Raw genomic sequence first — 26,181 nt, forward strand, 5'->3', positions numbered from 1 at the left:
TTTTGGTTTGTGTAGCCCTTTATTAGCAACTAAAATAGAAGATATCTGTCGTACATCACGGGTAGTAACTGACTATACTGGAGTTTTATTATGTTCTAATACAGGATCATTTAATAAATGCGTTGCTCTCTTTTATTAAAAAGCTTCCACCCCTTTTTCTGTTTACAACTTGCAAAACTATTCTGAAAGCTGAGTACATGTGCACAGGTCTGCGAAGAGTGCAAATTTAGGATATGGTAAATGCTTTACATGTTGTATAAGGACTGTCTGTCACCATGCCTTTATAGCCATGACCTTTTTTAAAAGTCGCGAAGTATTTTAATACCAGCCTTCCTTCCACTGTCCTAAACAAGAAAGCATTTTTAAATGAGTTGAAACTAAGGAAGGACTACACCTACTAGAAAAGAAGAGAGTTCTATTAGTTTGAGGTTTCAGTATACCCAAAGACCAGGGACTGTATCTTTGTAAGGGCTAGGCTGGGACCCCATATAGAGTGTGTGCAGGTGCCATCCCTGAGCATTCAGCGGTTCAGTGGACCATGAGTGCTCCAGCCGCATAACTCACTGAGCTGTCTTGCCAGTTTCGACACTGGCTCGACTGAGCGTAATTCAAAAACGAAAAGCTCATGTTCATTCCGTTCTTCTGGAGCTCGTTGATAGCCTGAAGAGAGAAAAAAGGGTGTTTAAAGAAAAAAAGCATCACTGAAATAGTCTAGTATCATATCTAGACCTCAATCCTCTCTTCCAAATGGTCTTTGGGCATTCTTTTAGCACCTCTTATATTAATGAGTATTTTGTGGACCTAACCCATTTCTGCCCTCTGATTAACCATTGATGCTGCCCCTCTGCACTATGCACATCCGTGCAGCTCTATAAAACATTGTTAAATAACCTTACTAAATACATTATTTGAGAATCATGCTTTTGATTCTGTTGAGAATTTATGCAAAAACATATGCATAACGGAAAATAACTACAAACACTTTTTAGATAGCATTTCTCCCTATATTTCCAAAAAAAGCACCAAGATGTAGGTAAAATATGACAATTTATTGTCATACAAATTGGGCTAAAGAGAAATAACAAAATTCAGCTCAGATTCATTGCAAGAATAATTATTTTTAGACTGTAAGTATTGGAGATTTTTAGAGTTAAGTCATAAAACTTGACTACACGCATCCCCAACCATTGACATTGCTCATACTGTTTTTACAGAGGAATCTTTCTTAAAAGTGGGATCTATGTTCTCCACAGAGTACATTTACAATGAATTAAGCCTTCCCTTTAAAAGGAAGGCCTAGTATTTTGTATTTTGAATTATATTAAAAGTACAGTGTAAGATTCATTTAAGCAATATGACAAATCTGTACCACTCCAACAGTGCTATGAAGCAGCTGTGACCCAGTTTAGACCACTAAGTTAAGCTAGGTTTACATTTGTCCTGCATCACCAAAGCAGAATACAGTAATTAGAATGTACCAGTTAATCTGAATTCTAATTGCCATTAATTTATGAGTTAATGGTGCACTGCACTAATACTTACAGAGGCAATCTCTCATCATATTTGCAAAATTCAAAAATGCTGTCAGGCATCACAAGGCATTCACGATAGCTAGCTAATAGCAATACAGAAAAAAATACATATGTATATAAAGTATGTTGGTAAGTACTGATTCAAAAGAAGCAAATATGTACTTCCCCATGGAGATGGATTTTTTGTTTCTTTGAAGTGCCAAAAGAAAGTGAATGACTTTCATTGAAATTCAAAGGAACGTGGTACCTCATCTCCCTCAGGCAACTGAAAACCTCAGCCCTTGTAAGAACTTATATTTATCTACGCGCAAAACAAGGAAATTACAGACCAAATTGAGGACACTTGGAAAAATAAACTGATTCCAGACTTGTCATTTTAGAGTTAAGGAATACTCCAGCAGTATTACTTTTTTTTTTTAAAAAAAAAAAGAAGTGTGAACAATTTTGCTTAAAAAAAAAATCAAATTAAAAAAGCTTACATTTAATAATACGCCAATAGGATGTCTTCCACATATTGTATTATGGTATTTCTTCAAGTAATTGCTAAAAGATACAGGATCTAGCTGCTCTATAATGCTCATACCCTAAAGGAAAAAAGAAACAAAAACCAAAAAAACATTAATAGCAAAGATTACTTCACACATTCAAAAGCAGGAGTTTTTACACTACCTAGTGTAACAACATAGGATATTTCAAGGAGGAAAAACCCTCAACTTTGAATCAAGGGTACAAATGCAATCTCAGCACATGAGCTCTGGCTTGTAATCATTTTGTTGACAATCCCTGACAAGCCAGCAGCACAGAAGCTCTTCCAAAGCTGTCAATGATTTAAGATCTGGGAAGCTATCATTGTAGTTTTAGAGAGAGAAAAAAAAAAGAGAGAGAGAGAGAGAGAGAGAGAGAGAGAAATCACATTAAAAAAAGCTCCTCACACAGACTAGCTGACCTACACCTCCAAGGACATCTACTTTTGCAGAATTTTGTATAGCAATAACCAGATAGATTTACTAAAAGGGCAAAGCAGAAAGAAGTTTTGGCTTCATCTCCTCTCCCTGGTAACAGCTCTCAGGGCAGTGCATTTGCCTGGGACTTCTGATGTCCAATTCCAAACTGCATCAAACCACCGACAGAGGCTCACACAATTTAAGAATGCAGCAAAGTGTAACAGTACCCAGGCACAGGAGGCACGCAAGGCAACTGATCTGGGCACAGGCTGGCCATCTGCTCAGTGCATTAAAAGCAGACCCAAAAAACTCTCAGAAGCACTGGAAGGTCAGTGCACAAGTCAATTTTTCCCCAAAATAAATTTAAGAGCCAGAAGACACTTCCACGTTACATGTTGCAGTCGTGCATGATGCACCTATACATCTTTTTTTTTTTCCCACCATTATTGAGATCCACAAGCCCACGTAGTTATATTATGAAAGCCAAAACATCTAAGAAAAGAAAGAAAGAAAGAAAGAAAGAAAGAAAGAAAGAAAGAAAGAAAGAAAGAAAGAAAGAAAGAAAGAAAGAAAGAAAGAAAGAAAGAAAGAAAGAAAGAAAGAAAGAAAGAAAGAAAGAAAGAAAGAAAGAAAGAAAGAAAGAAAGAAAGAAAGAAAGAAAGAAAGAAAGAAAGAAAGAAAGAAAGAAAGAAAGAAAGAAAGAAAGAAAGAAAGAAAGAAAGAAAGAAAGAAAGAAAGAAAGAAAGAAAGAAAGAAAGAAAGAAAGAAAGAAAGAAAGAAAGAAAGAAAGAAAGAAAGAAAGAAAGAAAGAAAGAAAGAAAGAAAGAAAGAAAGAAAGAAAGAAAGAAAGAAAGAAAGAAAGAAAGAAAGAAAGAAAGAAAGAAAAAGCCTTTCACAGACATTTGCATTCATAAAGGCAAAAAATTCTACAGCTCCAAAATCCACCTCCTCTTCCCTATCGCAATATAGTAAAGCAAATGCAACAGAAAAGTAGTTAAAACAATTTAAGTTATTGTCTGCATCTCACCATTGTTTTGCTATTTTGGCTGAACTCGATTCCATCCTCTCCTGTTTTTCCTCCCCCTGAAAATTCTCGTCACTAATTCAGTAAGACACACAGTTGTTTTACTTTTATATGTAGACGGTGAACCTGGAGAGTTTTCCCAACAGTCCAGAAAAAAAAACACCCACTTTGCATAGGGATAGATGGAGGTTGATATTAAAAAGGAGGTCAAAGGAAGAACTTCTCCCAAGATGCCTGTGTTTGTGTGCTGGCCCTCACCCCTTCCTTCCCTTGCTACTTTTGGGGAAGCATGAGTGATAAAAAAAAGATAGCGATGCAGGAAAAAGCTGGTCTGTCTGAAGTCTCCACCTCCACAGTGAAGCCGCTTGATTACTCTGCAAGGATGTTGGCTGATCTGGCAGATATGCTAAATGCTCACTGTGGATCTCAACTTAGAACACAGAAGATGGAGATGCCCAAGAGAGTCATAGAATTAGGAAACAACCGCAACCGCCACTTTTATGCGCTCTTAATTAAAAACAGACATAAAATCAATTCATTTAAATGTAATGTTTATTGAAAAAAATGAAAGCAAACTATGCTGACCAACTGCTGACAAAAGCTCAGTTCTTCCAGGGTCACCGAGAAAATGTTTGGCTCTCTGGCCAGCAATTATTGCTGTTGCTCACTGCTGATCTACAGAACTTAAATGACTGCCCAAAATTAAAGGTAGCTATTCTGCAGCTAGTAGGGACTACACAGAAATCATTGTATTTGTAAAAGTTATGAAAAGTTTAAGCAGCAAGTCCCTGAATCATCCATTCCCTTGTGAACTGCACGTCAATACCCAACTAAAGAAAGCAGAACCAAACTTAGCTACATACTCAAGTAAAACCAAGCATGCAGAAGGCATTTGCCAGACACTGAACAGCTCAGAAACCTTTTTTATACATTAACAGACCCTTCCATGACTTATTTTAAAAATAAAAGTAACTGCTCAACTGAGAGGCTTATTTCATAGCCAAAACTCACTGGAACATACTGGGCACTCGAGCATTTGTCTTGAATGAAAAGACAGTGATTTAACAGAATGCCTAGTAAGCTTATTTCAATACACAACTCGATACCATGAAACATTTAGAGCTCTGCATTCATCCCAGCAAACACTAACAGAGCCTTCACACATAATGGATTTGAGAAAATCTATAGGAAATGAGTATTAGCAAATATCCTGCAAATTTTACTGCAGGATAAAATAAAATTGAATTACTTTTAATTTTAAATTTGTTAGGCAGAGAAGGAAGCCTTGGTTCTCAGTCAGCATGGCATTAAGGAACAAAAGAAATATTTTTGTCAGGTTGCGTTTTGTTTGCTCAAAAAAGTATGAAGCCACTCAGAAGTTTTCAGCTTCAAAACTCAACTGAGATTGAGTGATTTAGAACAGAGGTAAAATACATGACAAAAAAAAAAAACACATGATAAAGTGCAAACTATCACAGATTTCTGCAATTTATCACATGGATATCATGACACCAGAAACAATTACTGTGTCTCAGTTAAGCAGACATTATTAACAGCACCTACGATGACCTGGTAGAGAGCACAAGAGACAAAGTGTTTGCATTCTTAAATATAGTCTCAAAGAACAAAATACCAATGAGCTTCCAAAAAAAAAAAAAAAAGAAAAAAAAAAAATCATGCTTATTTTATACTATAGATCAATACTTTTTTGGCTAATTAATGTTTGCAATCAGCTATCTCAGCAGCTTCTTTACTCCTAAAGAAAAAATGCCCAACAGTACCATACTCATGAAAGGAGAAACACAGACTTGCTCTTGACATTGCTCTGTCCAACTCTCTTGGCATGAGTCACCCAGACTAGACAATTAAACAAGCAACAACAAAAAAAAGTATAGTACATAAGCCTGGAGTTACAGTCCACGCTACCCTCAAGCTAAGTGGTCTTCCCAGGCTGGAGAATGGTGGAAGGTGCTGGCGCACCAGAGTGGCACTGCAGAAGCCACCAGATTTCAGGTGCATTTCAAGGGTCATCTCAAAAGCCAGGCAGGCTGGGCACTGCTTCTGCACCAAGACTGGCAGCTGGTTCTGCACAGTTCTCCCTGGCACCTACATTGCCTTTTTTTCCTTCCTCCCTCCCTCTCCTTCCCCTGTCAGTATTCAGGGTAACAGAATCCTTCAAGTGACTCAGGGAAAAGGAGAAACATTTCCCAAGTATAAGTGAAATGATCAATCTGGCAGTGAAGATTCAAGCAGGCAGTCTACATTTTATAGCTAACCATCACCAAAAAAATAATTGTTCTTCCAATTGTTCTTCAATAATTGTTCTACAATTACGTATTACAGAACCCTGCATTCTTAATTTAAAATATGCTAAGTATTGGGGTTATGATATATAAATTGTCACACATTGGCCACTTGGTAATAACCCTTCATTCCAAGATCCTTCCCCAGTATCCCTAATTATCATGAGGTTGCTACTCCTTTCAGCAAGCAGCTACAAGGTAGACAGTGGTGTCCCCCACCTAACAACAACCTCACATTAAGAGTCATCATGGAGAAACTCACGTGCTGCCCAGTGACATTCACTGCTCTGCCTTTTTTATGTTGGAATCCGAGAGCTCTAATAGCAAATAAAATTTATCATGGTGGTTAACACTGGTACTAAGTCTACAATGCATGTCATGTTTTGCCCCCTGAGGGGAAGAGATTTAGACTGTCCTCCTACAAGGGCATGTCTAAAGAGAAATAATTCTGCGAATCCAGATTATTTTTACTGCTTGCAAAGCGCACAGCCAGCTGCTTTGCTAGTTAGGACAAATAAAACTACTACATCATCAAGTGTAGAGGTTATAATTAATAGCAGAAGTTACCCTCTCTGTTTTAACAGTTTTGTGTCTACCTTAAGGCACACTCTCTGTGGAGAGGCCTGCGGGCTCTAACAATACAAGCTTCCTTCTATTAAAAACAACATTAAATAAGTCAATAGTTACCTAAGGAAAAAATAGGCAGCCAAGCAGGGCATGTAAAAATGGAGCAAACTCATCCCAAAAGCTAATGCTATATGACAGAGGCCCTTGTGGCATCATGTCCAACGTCAGAAATGCACAATCCGCAGGGCTGCCGAGAAGAAGTTTCCAAATCCACCAAAGCACCGTGTTGTTTCAACACGGAGTCGTGTGCTCAGGGATGCATGATATTGGGTAACAGGCAAAAGGAGATCATGACTGCAGCACAGCATATTTCATTTGCCAACTGAGACTGAAAAAGTACCTTCACAGTTATTAAACAGCATACAGTAGTAATTAATTTCATCAATTTAAAAAACTGATTTAAAAAACACTATTTCCTTCTGATTAAATAGCTACTAAAGGACTGGTGCAAAGCAAAGTATTCATGGAAAGTAATTAACTGCCCAAGCCTGGGCTTCCTACCAGCTTCGACCACAGAGATTAACATGAGGAAACTAATGTTTGTTAACACATCTTAATCTGCTCTCCTGCAAAAACTCAGAACCACAAATTCCTGGAAGTCTCTCTAGGAAAACACTGTCTTCAGAGAAACCTCTCAACTAACAATGGAAATTAATAAAAATTGTGTCACTAGAATGAAGACGTATGTACTTCCAGGTTAGAGAGCAGTTTCAGCAGTGAAAAGCTATGTTAACATGGATATGCAAAGCAGAGTAAGCTCTAGAAGTCTTGGCAACTGAGTAATACCATCTGTTTTAAAAACAGATTTCACAAAGTTACAAAAATGTTCCAGTGAAGTTTTTAACCAAGTTTTAAGATTACGTATTTCTAAGAGAATTATTTCTATTCTGTGCATTAAATATAGTCTTGAGGGCTAGCACAATTTTGCTTTTAAAAGGAAATCCTTGGCTCTTGCAATTGAAAAGAAAATGCAGTTTAATTGGCATTGTAAACTTTGAGTATTTGGTTGTATTTGTTTCAGTAACTAGCCAAACCTGGCAGGAAATACAGGCTACTGCTTTTCCCCATCACTTGCCTCAGAGTCAGGGAAGACCAGTCCCAAGGAAAGAGTGACTCTTGTTTTCCTATCCAGGACAACCCCCTAGAGCCTTTCTTCCTCAAAATGGATGGTGCTGTAGCTATTAACAATCCCAACACTGTTTCAATGTGCAAGTATGGTAACTATTAAATATGAACTTCCACAATAATTTAGAGTTCTTACTGCTTCTTGTAAATATAAGAAGATACTTGGACAGAAATTAAGATACACTAGGGAATTTTAGGTAGGCAAACATAGATTTATTTTCATGAGTTATGCTTACCACATTATACCCACAACATATTGTGCACATTTAATAAAATGTAGGCTATTAGTTTAAAAACAAGTAAGTAATTAAATCCAACTAAAATATTTTTTGTGGTAAACAGAGGAAAAGTATACATTCAACAAAATCTAATCTATAATACTGTGTTAGAGAAATTTCTAAAGTGTTCAAAGTAATGTAATGTACAGGAGAAATTTGTTAGTTAGTTCCACCAAATCTGAAAACTTACCATTTTATCTAGATGCTCAATGGATCTATAAATTTCTCCTTGGGATTCATCATAGTAACTGTAACGGAACCTCTGACCTTGAAACAAAAATCATGTATAAAATAAAAAAGGGAAAAATTGTAGCTAAAACACTCCCTAGTACTTACTAATTGAAATGATAATATTTGTAAAGTAGTAATCTTCATTTACTATACTTTTTAGCTCCAGTGAGGAAATTTGAGGGCAATCACCAAAATACCAGCCCAAAAGTGAAAGAAAAACACTTTGCAGGCAGCTAAAAGAGCCCTATTATGTAGAACTGACAATGCAGTATCCCTTATTATTTGCCTGCTAATGCCTTTCAAATCCAATTCTATAAATCAGCAAGTAAAGCAGCATTTCTTTTCACTAACCCTCCTGACTGAGTCAACTTGGAGTTAAGCTATTTCTGCTTGCACAACTTATACCCACAGTGAATGAAGGTTAAAAGAAAGTGACCATGACAATTCAATAAACAGCTCTGATGATTCATTAGCCATAGCAGAATCCAGGTCATTCTTATATAGCTCTAGCTATTCCACAATTCAAAGATGAGTAAAATATGAATTACATAAGGTGATCAAAGATGACAACTGCAAGAAGGGTACGCTCTGTTTCATAACATACAACATTTTTTCTGAAGTAGGTAGGCCCTTTCCCAGCTATTATCACACCTAAAAAAATAAAGAGTTAAAGCAGAAGGACAGAAGTCAAGGCTTCTGGAATCTTTTTAGCTCTGCCACCAAAATTTACTCCATCTTCTATCTTACCCAACAGCAAAACACGTGCAGAATTTACTTCCATCAGTGGGAGTTGCCATATCCAGTGAATTCTTAACTGATTATTTGGCAAGTTGCTTTGAGATGCTTAGAAGAGCAAAATACCAAGAAACTCCAGGCACTTATTTCATTGCCAACAGTGAAGAGATGCATTTATAAGCTCATATACCTTCACCACTTCCTTCCTCTACTACATTGAAAACACATTACCACATTATTTTCTTCACCTAATTTTATAAACTAAAAAAGAATCCTTTTCACCTTTACAAAAAGCATTTGAACTACAGAGAAACATTTATCAGATGTTAAAAAGCTGAATTATGTTTAATGAAACACATTCTCAGAAAATAACTACAAAATATTTATCATGCTGCTAGAATGAAGAGATATGAAACTCACCCCAATGGCAAAAGTCAGAAGAAACGACAAAGAGGTTACTAGGATCAGCTAGGTATTTACTGAAGAGTTTTCCAAATTCCTGTTCTTTTGACTCACTCAGTGCTCCGACCAATACAGGAACAATAGTAAACTCATCCTTATGGCTTATAAGCAAAAGAAAAAAGGTTGTAATTTTTTAGGTAACATCTGAGGTTTTTCAGGGCTTGCTAACTGAAACTGCAGAATGTTTAAAAGGATACTATTAAAGTGAAAATATAGTTAATTTAATAATGTCATACTACAATGTTTTCAAACATGAACCCACTTCAATTCTAGAAGACAAATCCCTCCCGAAAATACCATTTTCCTGCAAAGTGAAAATACCAGTCAACCAAAAAAAAAAAAAAAAAAACACACACAACACAGTGAAGCCAACAATAAAGCAAGAATGAAATTCTCCCCGCAGAGAAGCAGCACAAATGCTATGCAATTTCTCAAGATACATGAAAGCCCTCAAGATAGTGTATAGGAGGCATCTAGATGTGTATTGGCACTCCAGGCAAAATTTTAAATACTGTCTGAGAAAAACTAAACGAAACAGGAAAAAAGTGATAAAATCACCTGCCCTTTTTAAAATCAAATTATTCGTAGCGCTCACCTGAAATCCGTAAACAGAACCTTGATTTCAAAATGAGTATTAATACTCTAAACAAATTTTAAATGCCAGAGGAAACACATATTAATATCTGAACTTCTTTCAGAGTTGGGAAAAATGGATCAGTGAACAAAAAAATCCCAACACTGAATCACAAAACTTAAGAGACCAGGGCAGGACTGCAAGCCACACTTGTTTTTCATCAGTAAACAAACTAACACTTGTATTTATTTATCCAATTAACAATTAAAAAAAGAAAAAAAAAACATACAAACAAACAAAAAAACCCCACTCAATACTACCACACCTCAGGTCTTATGAAAAAAGGAGGAGAAAGAATTCAAACTTTTGGAAAGATTCCAGATAGTATGTCTAATATGAAGTCTGTAAGTTGATATTGACATATGAATTCTTTCTTAAGAGGCATTACAATTTCATTTTTCCAGTGTTTGCTCTGCTCACAGTCTCTATAGTTGAGCCAGTAATAATCCTAGCATCTGATTTCTCCTTCTTTCCCCACCTCATAATTTCTATTGAGGGGGTGGAGAAACATAGGAAGGAAATCCTACGTAAGGATATTATTTGCTCCTAGTACATCTTATATGCAGCTCAAGCAATCAATGCATTATATTATACAATGAGTAATTAGCCCTACTACCTTTCCATGGCTTTAGCAGTATAAGGCAAATGCATTTCGATACTATGTTCATCTTCATCTGTCTGTAGAGACATACGCTCAAACATTCCAGTCTTCCACAACTCTCCATAAACTGAAATGAATTTGAGATGAATTTTTAGTAAGAAAAAAACAAACTATAGTGCATCTTTACTAAAAGAAGTCAATTAAAATGTATTACTTGTCTTGAAAGACTGTGATCATAAACACTTGTTTTAAAATAAATTTATGATTAAATGCATAAGTCATTAAGATACAAATACAATAAATCCACAAAATAAACATGTTTTAAATCACTGCCCTTTTTGGCCACTGATGCTAACATCATCAAAAAAAAATCCATTTACAATACAAAGTTTAAACACACAATAAAAAACGTTAAAATATGTACTAGTCTGCCTGGTCCTTTGATTCTTATTTTCACAATATCACTATACATCACAAAAAATACTGATAAGTTGAGCCATTGCTGAATGCATAAAAACATTTTTACTTTACTGTTTAATTTACTAACAATTGAATTATGAAATTTAAGGATAGGGAAAAGTGATTAAGTAATCTATGCTTATAATGCATCTTTTGTCCTCTCAAATATACCTGGATGTGTGCAAACAGAGGGATCTCTGCACATGCAAGCTCTCCACTGAATGCACAGTTTGAAGTGGGGCAGTGATTTGCTCCCCATTCCAAAGAGTGGTACAAAACTTAAAACATGTCTTCTAAGGAAAAGTCTGCAGGCACGAAGAACTGCTAGGCAGAAAGTCTAAACTAGCTTACTCAGCCTTGCAGTCACGAGAAAATGGCAATACATTTAGGCTAATTAGCCTAACAAAGAAATTTGTTCTTTAGATAAGTCTTGAGAACAGTGCAGTATTCTGACCTGCACACATCTTCACTGTGTCTTTGATTTTAACCTGAAAACCTGGTACTTTTTGGACTAACAGTTAAGTTCTATAGGTACTCTGCCAGTAAAAATGAGTAAGGTGCAATAATGCATCCAAGCAAAGACAGTTTTTTGTTCCTCAAAACTAAAGCACTATCATTTTTTTTACAGACAGAATACTTCAGAGTCATAGAACAAGGGTGTAACATATTACTCAGATGCAATTTCTGTTGTAAAAATCCTTCTTAAAAACACACTTTTCAGGAGTCATATACCGTGGGAAAGACATGATGGAAAAGACAAGTGAAAACTGAAAATTATTTACTTGCAGGACCACAACAGTGATTTTAGAGACTGCATACAGTAATGCCTGCAGCCAGCAGGATCTTTTAGAAGCTAACTTTTATTGGAGTAAGAATAGTACTACGTTTGTGTGTTACTTCAAGTGATAAAGCTCATCAGCAACAGGGTTCTTGGCACTACAATAATACAGGTAACACCGAAGCCTCAGCATTCCACCAAATGAGAAAAAGCTTTATTATTCACTTACTCTTCTGGTCAATTCGAAGATCATACAGAGGTGTTCTATAAATGTCCACACTGGAAAGTGCACATCGGGAAAGGGGCACGTGATGGGAAGGCCCAAGAATGAAAATTTTTCGTCTACAATTAAACGCAAAAACCCAAAATGTAGACATCTGTATTTCTACTGAGACACTTGCATTAGAATAATCAAAACTGTTATCATGGAAAAAATATTACAAGATATTTCCCCAAAAGCAACGATAAGACATAGACAGTCTTCAATGGCAAAATACATCCTTTGAGCAAGTACTTGTAGATATTTTTAAATTCTAAACTTAAATTTAAAAGAAAATATTCTATTATTTTAAAAGATGTTGCAGTCGGCAAAATACGTGAAAATTATACTTTAGCCTAGAATAGTTGGCTTTGTATTTCAGAAATGGGCACAGATTATGTTTTTTATACTTGTGCCACTATAAACACATATCCATTTAAAATTATTACAACAGGTAACTTTCACTGACTTCAAATGTCATATACACACAATGGTCACTGTTCTCCACAGCAGAAGAGAATCCTGGTAGCATTCAGCCCATAATCCTGCACTGAGAAACCAATGCAGAATTATGGTCAAATATTTAATACATTTAAACAGACACACACATCCAAAAATAAAATAAACCACACAACCCTGGGAGAAGTAACAAATAACTCAATCTCTTATGACTCAATGTTCCACTGTTTTTATAAATAACAAACATTATCTGGAAACACAACAGCTAACCCCTACCCTTCTAAAAGACAGCTTCTAATAGTTCAAGACTTTTAGAAAAAATAATTGCTTTATATTTTTCATTTTCAACAACATTACAATAATTTTTCTTTGCAAGACTCAATTTGAACACTTTCATTACGTGGAAATGAAGTAGAAGTGGATAAATAAAAAAAGACAACGAAATAAAAATGTATTTGAGCACTTCAAGGTGTAAAAATGCAAAAATAACATTAAACTTCTCCAGGTATTGCAATAGGTTCATTTTATACTTTCCATGTGAAAATAAAGAGAGAATGGTTTAATACTTACGTAATATTAGGATCCACTTGTTTATAAGCATGGGCTGCGCAAGATCCACAATACGTATATCCTGCATGGCTGCAAGGCAAATAGTACAGAATGTTAAAGTATTATTTAACGTATTTAATATTATTATTAAATAACAACACATAAATAATATTTATCTTGGCTACTTAGTTCCTAATGAGCTAGAAATAAAGAATGATAACAAGCAAACAAAACACACAAAAAAAATCAACCTGTGACAGAGATGGAGAGCAAGTAATATTCCAGTTAACAGAGGATCAACAAACCAAATTTAATACAAAAAGCATGTTGGATATATTTGTTAAGAAAAGAAGTCTTGATGATTTTTCACTTGAAAGTTTTAAATAGGCCTCCGGATCAAAACAACTTTTGTTATTTATAAAAGACACTATACAAGTGCATATTATGAGAACTTCAAGATAACGCTAAGTGTGCAGTCAGAAGACATGAGAATAGTAAGTTGGGAACAAAAAGCTCTTCTAACCACACTCTTGGCAATAAAAGGCTACATGCTACAAGAGAGAAACAGAGAATGGAAATGCTCTGGCAATGAAAAGAATACCTCAGCAACAAAACAGGCGTATGGAAAGCGGTGGAATGCAGCAAAGTAATTTGTACTGTGCAGAACAAGACAGATGATGGAGTCTTTCTTGTCCTGGGTTTGTGTTTCTGCTCCGATCATGCTCCAAAAAGACTCATAATTATTCTGACTACCTGTTTCAAATACCATAATCTTCAGATCCATCCTTTTCAAGAATGTTCAAAACAGGACGAGGGTCATTTTATACCACAAAAAGGATTAATTCCAGAGAGCACTTCCCAGGGACCCAGGCCAAACGGCAGGGAAGAGTTCAGACCAGGCAGCAGCAGTGGCCGTGCCCAGGCTGCCCCGTGTGTGTATATATGTGTATACACACACACACACACGCGCGCATATGCGCACAAGAGTGACTATGACAGATTTGGTCCAATTACTTCTGCACTCTCACTGGTATTACAGAATATGTCAAACATTGTTAGCACTATGTTCCCAAAGTAAAAACAAACAAACCATAATCCCTAGGGTGCTTTTACCTATTCCACATTTGGTGAATGTCCCTTTGCCAAATTTAATTCTACCTTAATAATTCAGAAATAGTCCTAAATGTAACCTTTTTTCCCATTTCTCTTATAAACAAAAACCAAATAAAAAAACCCAAAGCAATAACAGAATAATGCTTTATTATCATTTTTGTTAAGCTTACAGATTTTATATATATGTACATAAAAATACAAATATGCATGTCTTATATAAAAATATGTACGTGTATCTATTAAAAATGCGTGTAATATACATGTTGTGTTACAGATGCACTGAATGATGTGTCAATTTTAGATTATCATTCTAATCTCTTACCTGGCTTACATGCACAAATGAATGTTACGTCTTCAAACTATCTGTAAAAGGAAACTGATTATATACAAAAAAATGTGCGCAGATTTTTGCCATTTCCACAGAGCATTCAAAATCCTTGAAAAATAGCTGACATTCTTTTCACCTAAAGGCAAGCTTACACCAGACTCCAGAATCTCTCATAATAAATAAGCATTTAACATTTCAAATATTTAATTTAATAAAAATAAACTTCAAACTTACGGTGCAATAATGGCTCTAGCAGGTCTTTTTGTGGATTGTACTTGAGAAAGCCAACCTTCTAGCTGTGCATTCAGCTGGGGTCCTATGAAAAGACAAGGGAATACTGAAGCCATGGCAGAATTTAGCGTACCTGAGAAATCAACAGATAAAATCCAACAGATTTAAAACTATCATAAATGTGAAAGCTTGTGTTTCAATATCAAAAAAAATAGACTCTAAAAACAATGCACTTGCAAAACACAAGGTTACCCTAAGAGTTTCAAACTCCTAGTCCCTTAAGATCATTTATTACCCACCCATGCAAACAGATTCTTCCATTCCAAGGGCGTCCAGTATGGAAAGATGATAAAATAAAAAGACCTTACATGCTGAGATGATGGCTAAAAGCTCTAATACTTAGTCCTTCATTATCTGTAAGAGCAAAACACAACGCATATTGAAGACAAGAAAACTGCAACTAAAGAGGAAGCAGCCAGAATTGCGAAGGGGGAAAAATGCTTATAGTGATTCCAGAGCAACGTTTGGTCGAATCAAGTACATAACATTACAAAAATGTTTAACTTTGGTGTTCAATCTCATGTTTAAAAGACTTTTTTTTTTTCTCCTAAATCCTGCGCATCAGCAAATGGCAAATATTCTCGAATAAATTAGCTGACAGGTACTAAAAATGCCTTCTGGAAAAAGCAATGCTTAAAAACAAACAAACAAAAACCAACAAACAACACATTCTGGTATTTTTCATTACAAACAAGATTCCTGGTGTCACACTATTCCTGAAGGAGCAAATTTGGCATATATAGCACAACACCTTTTTATGAAAGAAGGCAAAAGAATCCCAAATATGCACCCCATATACAATTCTGCACTGCTGCTTCTGACACTTGAAAAAATAACAAGCAGCAGAGACATGTAATAGAGAAAAGGATAATGGTATCCTAGAAAATGGAGGCTTTGGAGAAGTTATGTAGCATAAATAGATCTGTTTTCATCCTTCTTCTAAGCTACTAGGGGACTAAAAAAACAGTACCCTATAAAAAAAACAAAACTTTTTTTTTTTTGGTTAAATCTGCATTTAAAAATGAAGAGGCAGAAATCATTCTGGAAACAAACAAAAATCCCAAAAACTAACTTCCTAATTCTCCCCAAGTATGTAAAATGATAAAGAACTTCCTGAAACAAGTTCTTTAAAATGGAATATTTTTTTCAAATAGTTACTAACCTGACATTTATTAAAAAAATGATTTATACAAAATGTGACCCATCTTACCCCTTTTCCCCAGAAGGGCACCCAGTGACAACACAACAGCTGTCACACCAAAGCCTTTAGAGCAGACAGACCTGGAAATCTTCCCAAACAAGGCCCAGTCTTTCCCTTTCCTCTGCCCTTTCTTTTATTTCTGGCTAAGACTATGGTGAGCAAATCAGATAACCTGCTGTGCAATTTAAACATAAAGCTCAGAATTGTTGGCAACTTCCTAAAAGCTTGGATGACTGCTCATAATTGGCCAAGACTTCTGATCTCACAGTACAGCAGAAGAGTAAGATGCCCAAGTTCACTCGGCCTTCTAGTGCGGACACAGAGTAACAAACCCTCAGTTCTCAGAGGCAGAGAAATAAAGTACGAAATCAATACAACCCACAGGATGACACTTTGGCAGTATTTATATATGGACAAGCTATCAAATTTGCATTCAATTTTCTCCCTTTAATGTGACTCTGAGATGGTTTTTTCAGATCATTAACTCTGATCTAGTTTAAGTGTCCATACCAGACGATATTTTATTAAAATAGTGCAAAAAAAGTATGTCATCAAACACTTCTCTCTGTCCAAAGGATTAAATGGAGAATATAACATATCCTGCTGATCTTTCAGCTAAAGGGAACGGGGAAACAAACCAAAACAGAAAAAAAATGACACCTCAGAAGAATTCAAAACAACTTTCCCCTTGCCATTCTTACAAATACTTAATATGAATATTTTAAATTTGCAATTTTCATGTTACCAAATTACCTAGGTACACAAGGCAACACCTAATACCACTTTTAGATCAGGAGGACCTCTGAGAGGTGGTTCTTCCAAATTATTAAACACGACAATGCTTGAGACTAGAGTCAGAATATATGAATGGGCTATACAAAATACAAACAAATCCAGATATGGTTTGGATACTCATCTCAGAGTTTCATATGATAGAGCATAGCTTCTCCATGAGCAGTCCTCCAAGCAATATTTTTCCAGTTTTACTCAAACATATGAATAGAGATTTGTGCAAGCATTGCTTAGATAACTGGGGTTAACCTGTCTCTAAGTAAGCAAGCATGAACATGGAATAGCACTGCCTATCCTGGTACTGCGAGGGAAAAAGCCTGAGAGGTTCCTGCTCCTTTAGCAGTGTTGGGAGCACCCAACTTGAGAGCTTCCAGAATGAGCAGATTTTTAAAATTCTTAAGGCTAACCTGGAGGGAAAGCTCCAGGGAGGCATCTTCTATGAAGAGTCAATACACTTTAGAGGTAATAATGTAAGATCAGTCCTTTAACCAGATAAAGATAGATCAGCAAAACATGATGTTCACTGAGGCACATAATATCACACCCATAATTAAATCCTATGAAAGGCATAGGTATCAGCATGAAAATAAGAATGCAGACACTACTATCTGCGGACATTTCACAAGTTTTTTATTTAGGAACTGGCAGTAGTCACACTAAGTTTAAAAACAACTTCAAGCTGAAACCAAGCTTCTATCAGACAGGTTTCTGGATTCATCTATAGGCAGAATTTGTTCAAGTATCTTATCTAAAGAGAGATTCTTTGTTTTTGTTTTGTCAACATTACCTTAACTAGTTAAAAGCCTATACCATGAACGAGCACATTATTTCCAGATAAGGAGAAACTAGAATATTTAATTCCAACTTCAGGCAAACTCCAATCCAAAATGTGACAAAGGACTAAGCAGTTGTCTTTCTCATTTAAAAACACAGAAAATACAACTTTTTTTTTTTTTTTAAGTGCACAGGTCCCACTTAATAAATCTTTGTTTCTAACTGCAATAAAGGCAAAATCTTTGAGTAAAGGACAAGTGATACCTATGCAAAGACTAGGATTTGTCAGAAATAGGAAATGATTTTTGAAGATGCATGCTGATGAGCACATTCCCTGCTGCTACTATATATTAGTCTTCCACCACCAAAAACTGGATGAAAGGAAGAAACGAAGAAGTCAGTTTATAAGGCAGAAATTTGCTCAAGCAAATTATGGGATTAAAATAAATAAATAAAGGATACAAATAAGTATCACACTGATGCTCCATGAACTCCTGTTTCACATATTCCAAGATGAGCATAAAAGAGCAAGCAATGAGGGAGAGAAAATAAAACTGAAGCCACAACAGAAGGACTGATTCTGCTTTGGAGGCAGTCCCCACTTGCATGTCTCGACCTTCTCACATTTCACTAGCTCTCCAATTTCCCTCAGTGGAAGTTATTAGGAAATAAATAATCAAACTGTATCCCCATTCATTAAGAATATGGAGCCATATTCACATAAGTGGCCTTATAAAACATCTTCCTAGTTAGGTCAGAGACCCAAGCAAATGACCACCTGTTTAGCAGTTCCAGGAAAATAAGTGTTTAACATCACAACCAAAATTATGTGCTAAATGCAATCTGAACTTGCCAAAGCATTCACTAGGCAACACCCCTCAGACTATTCTAATAATACCAGGAAAATGCCACATGTTAAGTGTTTTTTAAAATTGACTCCTAGCAAAACTGAGTTTATGTTATACACTTGGATAATGCTGATTCAGGCAGTACTTCAGTAATTCAGGAAGAAATAACAGCCTGGAAATTGTATTTTAAATTATTTTGATATACTTTTGAATAATACAATGTTACAGCTGCATGCTACTATCTTCCATGGTTAGTTTGCAAAAGATCCAAAGACATATGCATCTTCCACATAAAATTTCTACACTGCAGCCTGCCTCTTCCCCCAGAAACTGTGGGGAGAGAAACAAAATTTAGTATTTAACCTTGCAAAGCACATTCTTCATAGATTTGCAAGGCGATACAAAGGTTTGCTTATAGATTGTAAATTAAGAACTTATATTTTATGAGTTGTATTTGAAAGCTCCAGCTTATGCCATATCAGGACTTTGTTATCAGTACATTAGTTATCCCATTCGTGCACAAAGCTTCTATCATCCACACTGCTCGGCTCCAGTGACCCTCCTGCACTTCTAACATTTTTTCTGCATCCACTTGCCCAAGACCATCTGCAACAACACACTGATGCTGCTGGCTCACTGCTTTTGCATTATGTTTACATATACTGCCGAGTGAGCCTCACCAAGTTACTCGGTGAGTTATTTAGAGATTGTGCCAGGGTTCTCGGCACAGCCCAGTCCAGCACTTCCGCAGTCCTGTTTTGTGGAAGAAGGACTGTCTTTCTGAACCACCTCCTTGTGCCACCACACAGAATCCAACAACCACACAGTCATCTACCCTTCCATGCACTTCAGCTACTGCAAAGACTCGCACCACTACAGGGAAGTGGTTTTAAGGTAGGATGCAGCAGCTCTGAGTGTGAAGGAAAGAAACCCCAGCCGCAGTGTCGGTGCCGCAGAAGCAGGAGGCAACAGAGGTGGTGGACAGACAACGGATCCTCAAGAAGAGAGGACCATGACTGGTGCACATGCTTTCCCCAGTGCTGATGGGAGCACCAGCTCAGGACAACAGGCACACGAGTGCTGACGTTACATCAGTATTTACGACAAATGGATCCCTTTTTATCACTCTGCAGGGCCCCCAAGCTGCTGAACGTGCAAGTGAGAAAAGCTGTGCCAGCTCAGACCCCCATCGCTTCGGGGTGCTGAAGCCGGGGTTCCAGAGGGCCATAAACCAACAGTGGGCCTCGGCTAAATAAATTGGTATTTGAAGCAGAAGCAGTAAAAAACATTAATACAGGTTGTACTGAGAGATTCCCAAGGAGTAGAGGTGCAAGTCTTCTAAAAGAGCAGCTGCCTTGGAGAGAAAAATGATTTCTGAAGTGATTCATCTGCCTATTCATTTATTTTCTGTTCAACAAAAGTTCCTCTGAGTAGCACCCTTTGCAACTGCCCTAGACATCAGTGCTGAGACCTCAGACAGCTGGAAAGACAAGTTCTGAACATCCCTGCACATTTCTTGCCCAAACAAGCAAGAAGCAGCTTTAATCCTTACAAATACTATCATCAAGATTTCTGCACCTATGCACTTTGAGGTTTTTACTCCTAAGCCACAACAGCAGGAGAGAAATGCTGTACAGGAGAGCACCAGAAGTTTAAGCTCTCTTCAAACATTTATGTGGAGACAGACCATGTACTTGGCTCATCATACAAAACACTGCTTGGTAGAGAGTAAAAGACCCATGGCATTTCAAATCAACCCAGCGGTTACCACGTCATGCACAACTGCATGAATAAGGTTGCAGAAATGTAGGTTCCCGTTCAGAGAACAGGCACTAGACCACAAAGGCTGGGTCAGCGATAACAGGGAAACAAGCCCTACCCAATATAATGATGAACTTGGTCAGCAGGGCAAGTTTCAGATCACAGTGTTGTTATTTATGTACCCTTCTTGACTTGCCTTTGCTGATATTGCTTGGAAGAGCTTTCTAGAAATCTTTGTGTTTTGACTGTATTGGCATTTCACTGGTTGGGGAAAAGCTGAGGCAAGTTCTTATTAAAGAGCATGATAGTATTCAATTAGCTCTTGCAGGAGTCAAGCAAGACAGGTCAGCTGCCAGTAAATAAAGCATGTAAAGTTCCTTGACATGTGACATCTCGCTTGTCATGGCATGCTATGCACAGAGCAAGGAAAAAGGTAGGCTGATGCACATCTGCCATTGACCTTTCATTTCAGGAATGCATGGATTGCCTCCCAGAAGAGCTGTCTGATGCTTACAAAATCTAGTAGCATGAAGGAGGAAAGAGACAGTTACCACATCCTATCCTGCAAGTAGCCCACATTCAGTATAATGCCCTGCGTGCCATTCATTTTTCAAGTGCTCCTTTTGTATCTAAGAGCATGGCTAGCTCGAGTTCAAAACTATGGAAAATTATGCTATTTTTGGTACAGGTTGCCCCTACTCTTCCCATTCACCCTGATAGTCAACATATCTCAAGAGGCCTATATGGCTGAATTCATGCATCAGGAGTGGAACTTTCTGCCAAAAAATAAACCAAAGAGTGATATTTTTCACCACTGAAGATGAGATCCTTTTAAAAATATTATAGAGGACAGCAGTGCAGCAGGTTGATACACTTGTCTACACAACATGCCTTTCTCTCTCTTTGCAAGCATAGGTAGCAGCAATCACACATCAGGTTGCTAGCCCATAGGAGCATGATACCACATTCCGATTTTAACCATTTTAGAATGGACATATGGATCAAGGTTGAGTAAAAATATAATAATGTCGTTAACACGGCAGGCTACTATCAACAACAGTCATAACACCACTGCAGTCTGGAAGCTCAGCTGGAGAGATTTATATCTTCAGTGTGACTGCTAAGGAGCAACTTTTTTTCTAAGCCTCTGCTTGAACATAGCCCATTGCTGCAAGACAGATGTGCCACACATTCGTGGCTGAAGGCTACTAACAAGCTACCCATGCTGATGAAGAGCAGACAGGAAACTCTCCACACCAAGAATTCTAGAATAGAGCTTATGTAAAATTTGATTGAGATAACCATGACACTGAGCTCAACTGCAGACACTTGCTAAAGAACTTGTTTCTTCAAGTTTTCTTTACAACAACGTATGGTGGATAAAGAATGTCGGAAGTTAAATGGCTACCATGACCCCTATAAAGCCTTTTTTTCTTTTTAACCTTCTTAGTTTCATCAAGTAGGTAGGAACTACTACTTATACTTCCCAGCCTGGAGCCTCCCTTTCTGCTAAGGACCAAGCTGATTACTTATGGGTCGAGAAGCCATTCTCGCACCTAGAGATGCTTGTGTGTCTCTGCACAGCCAGGCGCACCAGCTCTGCAGGGCTTATTGGTGTCACACAAGCAGGTGATTTGCGCGCACTGGAACTAGTTTTCAAGGCAGAACCTAAGCTGGAGAAAATCGGGCAGGAGCCAGGGAAGCTGCAGAGGCCCTGCTCTCAGCAAACGCAACAGCTCTCTACAGAGCTTAGCAGTCTTAGTAAACACAAGGAACACACATCTTCAAACCCCTACACATACACTGCATTCACATTGCTTTGCATTCTGGAGCTGTTCTTCATCTGCTGCTCCTGCAGCTTCCAGGGTCCCCTCCTCAACTGACTTCAGCCCTTCTTCCCCAAGGTTGACTTCTGCTGTCAGGCCTGGCAGATGTTACATTTCTCAAGCACAGCAATGGGTGCTCTGCTGCTACAGTTAAAAGCACCTGACACAGGGTCCCATGCATCATTTCTGATATTTTGTTATCTTCCCCTCAAATGCTTGACACCTCTGCCATGGAATTGAGGTCATTCTCAGGCAGTCTCTTTAAGACGCTTTCAGAGGAAGTCATTTTGAACATTTCCTTTAAAAACAAACAAAAACAAACAAACAAAACCTTCCTCATGTCCTCTTGGACAGTTAGCAAATACGAGTGCAGTCATAACTCCTGTAGAAACTGAATGGTAGCGGGGACGAGAGCTTCCAGGACACCTGTTTGCCCTCTGTACCCAAACTTAGCTCCATAGAAATAGAGCAGTTTTCAGGAAATAGGAAGCTTAAATGCTAGCCAGTTATATATAACCTAGCAAATCACTCCCTGTCCCAAATGGAAAGCATGAAGAGAGTAGGTAGGAGGACCTGGCAACACAATCCCTGGAGAATTACAGGAATGCCCTGAAGAATTCTTACAATTCAAATTTGAATTCCTGCCACAGTCGCATCCTTAAAGTTGTGCAGGTTGAAATCATGTGGGAAAATTCAGGCTTTCTTCAAGTAATAACTGAAGAAACCAGCCTATGTTAGAAGTTTGAGATAGGAGATGGCAGTTCCTTATCTCGTTGAGCAGGAAGAACTCCTCTCATATAGCCTATGTAAGCTGCACAAGAAACCTCTTTCTAACACAGAGTGAGACATAATACTGCTGTTTCCTTACCTGAGGAAAACCCTATGGTAGAAAGGATTGGGGAAAAGAGGATTTCCTCAAGCTCCAGTCACTGCAACATCAAATTCTATCCCCAACCACTCACAAGGCAACAATTACAATGTACCCTGTTAAAGGAACAGCCAGCAAAACTAGTTAAAACAGGCCTTAGTTTAATATTTTTCTTCTGCTGAAAGTGTCTGGGCACCATTCCACACTTCCTCAGCAAGGAATAACCAGAAGGCAACACAAAAGCAACTGGAGCAACATGGGCTTTAGATGTGCTGTCACAGAGCAGTAGTACTGGCCAAACTGGTCACACAGACTCACTGGGTGTAGTCTCAGTCCAAGAAAGCTATATATAATATACAAATATAGTACCTGTGCTGCTTTAATTACAAGCGAAACAAAAAAGCAGCAACAATAACAACAACCTAAAGCTCTTGCATAAGCATCCAGCAGTAATTTGGGGTGCAGTCATTATCAGACTAGAAAATTTACATGTAAGGCCATTTGGCTGTTCCACGTTGAATAGTAATTTTCAGCTTTATTAGTGAATGAAAATATAAATAGCATGGGTACGTTTAAAATTATCCTAACACCATAGTAAAGCCATAGCATTTTGGACTCCTTGTGCGTTTCTAAAGATATATATTCAACAGGATGATGTTGCTTGCTTTCTATAAAAATAAACTAGTATCCAATAATTGTCCTGAAAATAATACTGAAAAAAAAATGCAGTGGCTATCTACTCTCTATGCAGACTTGACAGGAGTTTTGTAATGGGCAAAACAATAATGTCTTGAATGTTAAAATATGAAGGAAAAACAATCCCCCTCTATTGTTATCTTGGAACAGGTTACCACCATACTTAAGTCCAGCTACTTATCTCACAATCCTTGTTTTTCCTGTATTACCCTCCCCAGTATATTTATTTTTTCACCCTCTGAATGCCTGCCATATGCTTTATCCATTAATTGCAGGAGGAGAGAAGGAAAGCTACCTATTGTAGCCAAGAAGAGTGCATGGGGGGGTTTAATCATATCCACTTTTCTTTAAATTTCCATTTAGGATCAACAATGCTTTTGTTGTTTTTGTTGTTGTTTTAATGATACCTCCCCCATCCTTTTGGACTCAAATCATTATTTATGACAGCTTCCATTCACCCAAGCTCCTTCACCCAGGTTTGGCCATGATCTTTACTCCTAAGCCCAGAAGACTGTGCCTTACAAATGGCCTTAATAATGATGGAGAAAATTCGAACACCCATCTGCAACCACAGAGCTGCCTGTTGCCCTCCACCCTGTCCCAGGAAAAGGATGATAAAGCTTATTTTGAAACATAGGTGCTACTGAGCCCATAGCCCAAGTTTCTCTCTCTTTCTGGGGGATGAATGGTGCTTCACACCCTTCTCTCCCACACACCACCTCTGCTCTTCTGCTCTTTCTGCTCCGTATCATTGTGACAATGTACACGGCCTTTCTAAGCGGTGGGGTCCAGGGCTTTGTAACCTCTCTCTGCTGCTACGCAGAAGGCGCTAGAAGGAAAGAGGGGAGTTCACGCTGGGCGCTCACAAAGCGCAGCACAACTCCTGCTTTGCCCCCAGCCCAGTGGCTGCTTCTACCCCTGCTCCGCAGGCCTCCTGCCTCCTCTGGGGAGCCCTGGCCCCTCGCAACACCAAAGTCCTTCCCTTTGCTCTCAACCTCACCATGACGTGAAATATTCCCGATGGGATTTTACTTGCTCCAAGGTAAATCTTCGGAGCTGGCGGTCGCACAAGGAGCAGTGCAACCTGCCAGGCCCCCACGCGGTTTCCCAGCCTGGACACTCCCCGCCGCGGGGCACTGCCCCACGGCAGCCGAGGGTGGGAGCCCGCGGGGACGGCAGAATCGCGGGGCGAGGGGGTAAATCCACGCAGCCGGCGAGACAACAGCCCAGGCCACGGCCACCAGCAGGGACGCGGCCCCGCGCACGGCGCCGCTGCCGCGTGTGGGGGGTGACGGCTCCGCCGTCCTCCCGGCCCCGGCTCCCGGCCACCGCGCGGAGCGGGGGGGACACGGCACGAGGCGGCGGCCCCGGCCCTCGCCGCCATGTGCGCGGCCGCGCTCGCCGCGCCAGGGCCGCCGCTGCCTCCCGCGGGCCGGGCCGGGCCCGGTACCGTGAGAAAGTGCTGATTCAGCGCCCCTCCCGCCGCCGCCGGTACCTGAGGCGGTGTACCAGCTGCCGGCATGGCTGGCCTCCCGGCAGAGCACACGGTTCGACATCTTGGTGCCGGAGCCGCCTATGGTGTTGGGGGGAGGCGGCGGGGGACGGGCCCGGCGGCGGCGCTGCTCCCCCTCCTCCCCCGGCACGGCACGGCGCGGCACGGGCGCCGGCGGGGGCGGCGCTGCCGGGAGGGCGGGCGGCGCTGCCGGGCGGCGCTCGCCCCGCGGCGGAGGCGGGAGGACAAAGCCCGGGGCCGGGGCCGCCACCGCCGACTCCGCACGGGCACCGGGGGGACGCGCAGCGCAGGAGGCCGCAGCAGCAGCGGGGTTTGGCCCGGCGCAGCTCCCGTGCGCTGGGGGCCACCGGGAGGCCGCTCAGCCATTGGCCGCGAAAGCAAAAGCCTCGCCGCCATTGGGCGGCTGCCCTCGCTGGCCCCGCCCACCCCGTTGACAAGGCCGGAATGGAGCGGCACCGCCTCGGGGGGGTGGGGGGCAGGAAGGAGGGTGGGGCTGTGGAGACAGAGCCGCTGCGGATTGGCCGGCCGCGTTGCCGTGGCAATCGTCTCCGTCCCCGCTGATTGGCGGGCTCGTGTCTCTGTGGTGAAGGGAAGATTAGGAGCGCGGGTCAGGCGAGGGGAGGCCGTGGCCGGGGGGGGGGCGCCCCTCCCGCCGGCCCTGCCCCGCTGCCGCGCGGCCGTTGGAGCCGTTGGAGCACAGGGGCAGCCCCAAGGCGAGGAGGGGTTCCCTAGTGCCCCGGGCGACCCTCTCCTCCTGAGGGGGGCATAATTCCCCGCGTGGGAGCGCTTCTGCTTTCGTGGCCACTGTTAACAGGATGGGAGCTAGCGCATATTTTGAGGGTGTGACGGTTATTATCTCAGGTTCCTTGAGACCGTTGTTTTCAACCGTTGTTCCTTCTCATACATCTTGCTGTGCATATATTTACACTGAAGCATGCAGCAAGGCCTTTGAGAATACATTTGTGTAGAAGGCACCTCCATAATCCCTTTCCATTTTTTCACTCCTTTAATTTTCTGCTAGCTTGGTGACCGGTTTGCTGCCATGGAGACATCAAGCAGTGACCTCCTCTCTCAAAAGAGCTAATAAAAGTCAGAACTGGAAGTAGAAATATGGGCAGTAGGAAAGGGGGGAAGGGAAAAGGCAAGGGAGCCACGGACACATGAAAGAGC

General features: G+C 39.7%; 1 protein-coding gene across 1 annotated transcript; it reads right to left on the reverse strand.

Annotated features, from left to right (window-relative positions):
• On the reverse strand, nt 1-25,146 carry MEMO1 (mediator of cell motility 1). The gene is made up of 9 exons (XM_088524168.1): nt 24,994-25,146; nt 14,676-14,757; nt 13,022-13,090; nt 11,963-12,075; nt 10,512-10,623; nt 9,220-9,362; nt 8,024-8,100; nt 2,012-2,116; nt 1-660 (listed from the first exon to the last, which is right to left on the reverse strand). The coding sequence occupies exons 1-9, from the start codon at nt 25,052-25,054 to the stop codon at nt 529-531; spliced, it is 894 nt and encodes a 297-aa protein (XP_088380294.1). The 5' UTR covers nt 25,055-25,146; the 3' UTR covers nt 1-528.
• Nucleotides 25,147-26,181: the final 1,035 nt, after the last annotated feature.

The sequence above is a fragment of the Tinamus guttatus genome, unplaced genomic scaffold, assembly GCF_059628265.1.
Source record: "Tinamus guttatus ecotype Peru unplaced genomic scaffold, ASM5962826v1 Tinamus_guttatus_pri_ptg000208l, whole genome shotgun sequence".
In the NCBI taxonomy this organism is placed as follows: Eukaryota; Metazoa; Chordata; class Aves; order Tinamiformes; family Tinamidae; genus Tinamus; species Tinamus guttatus.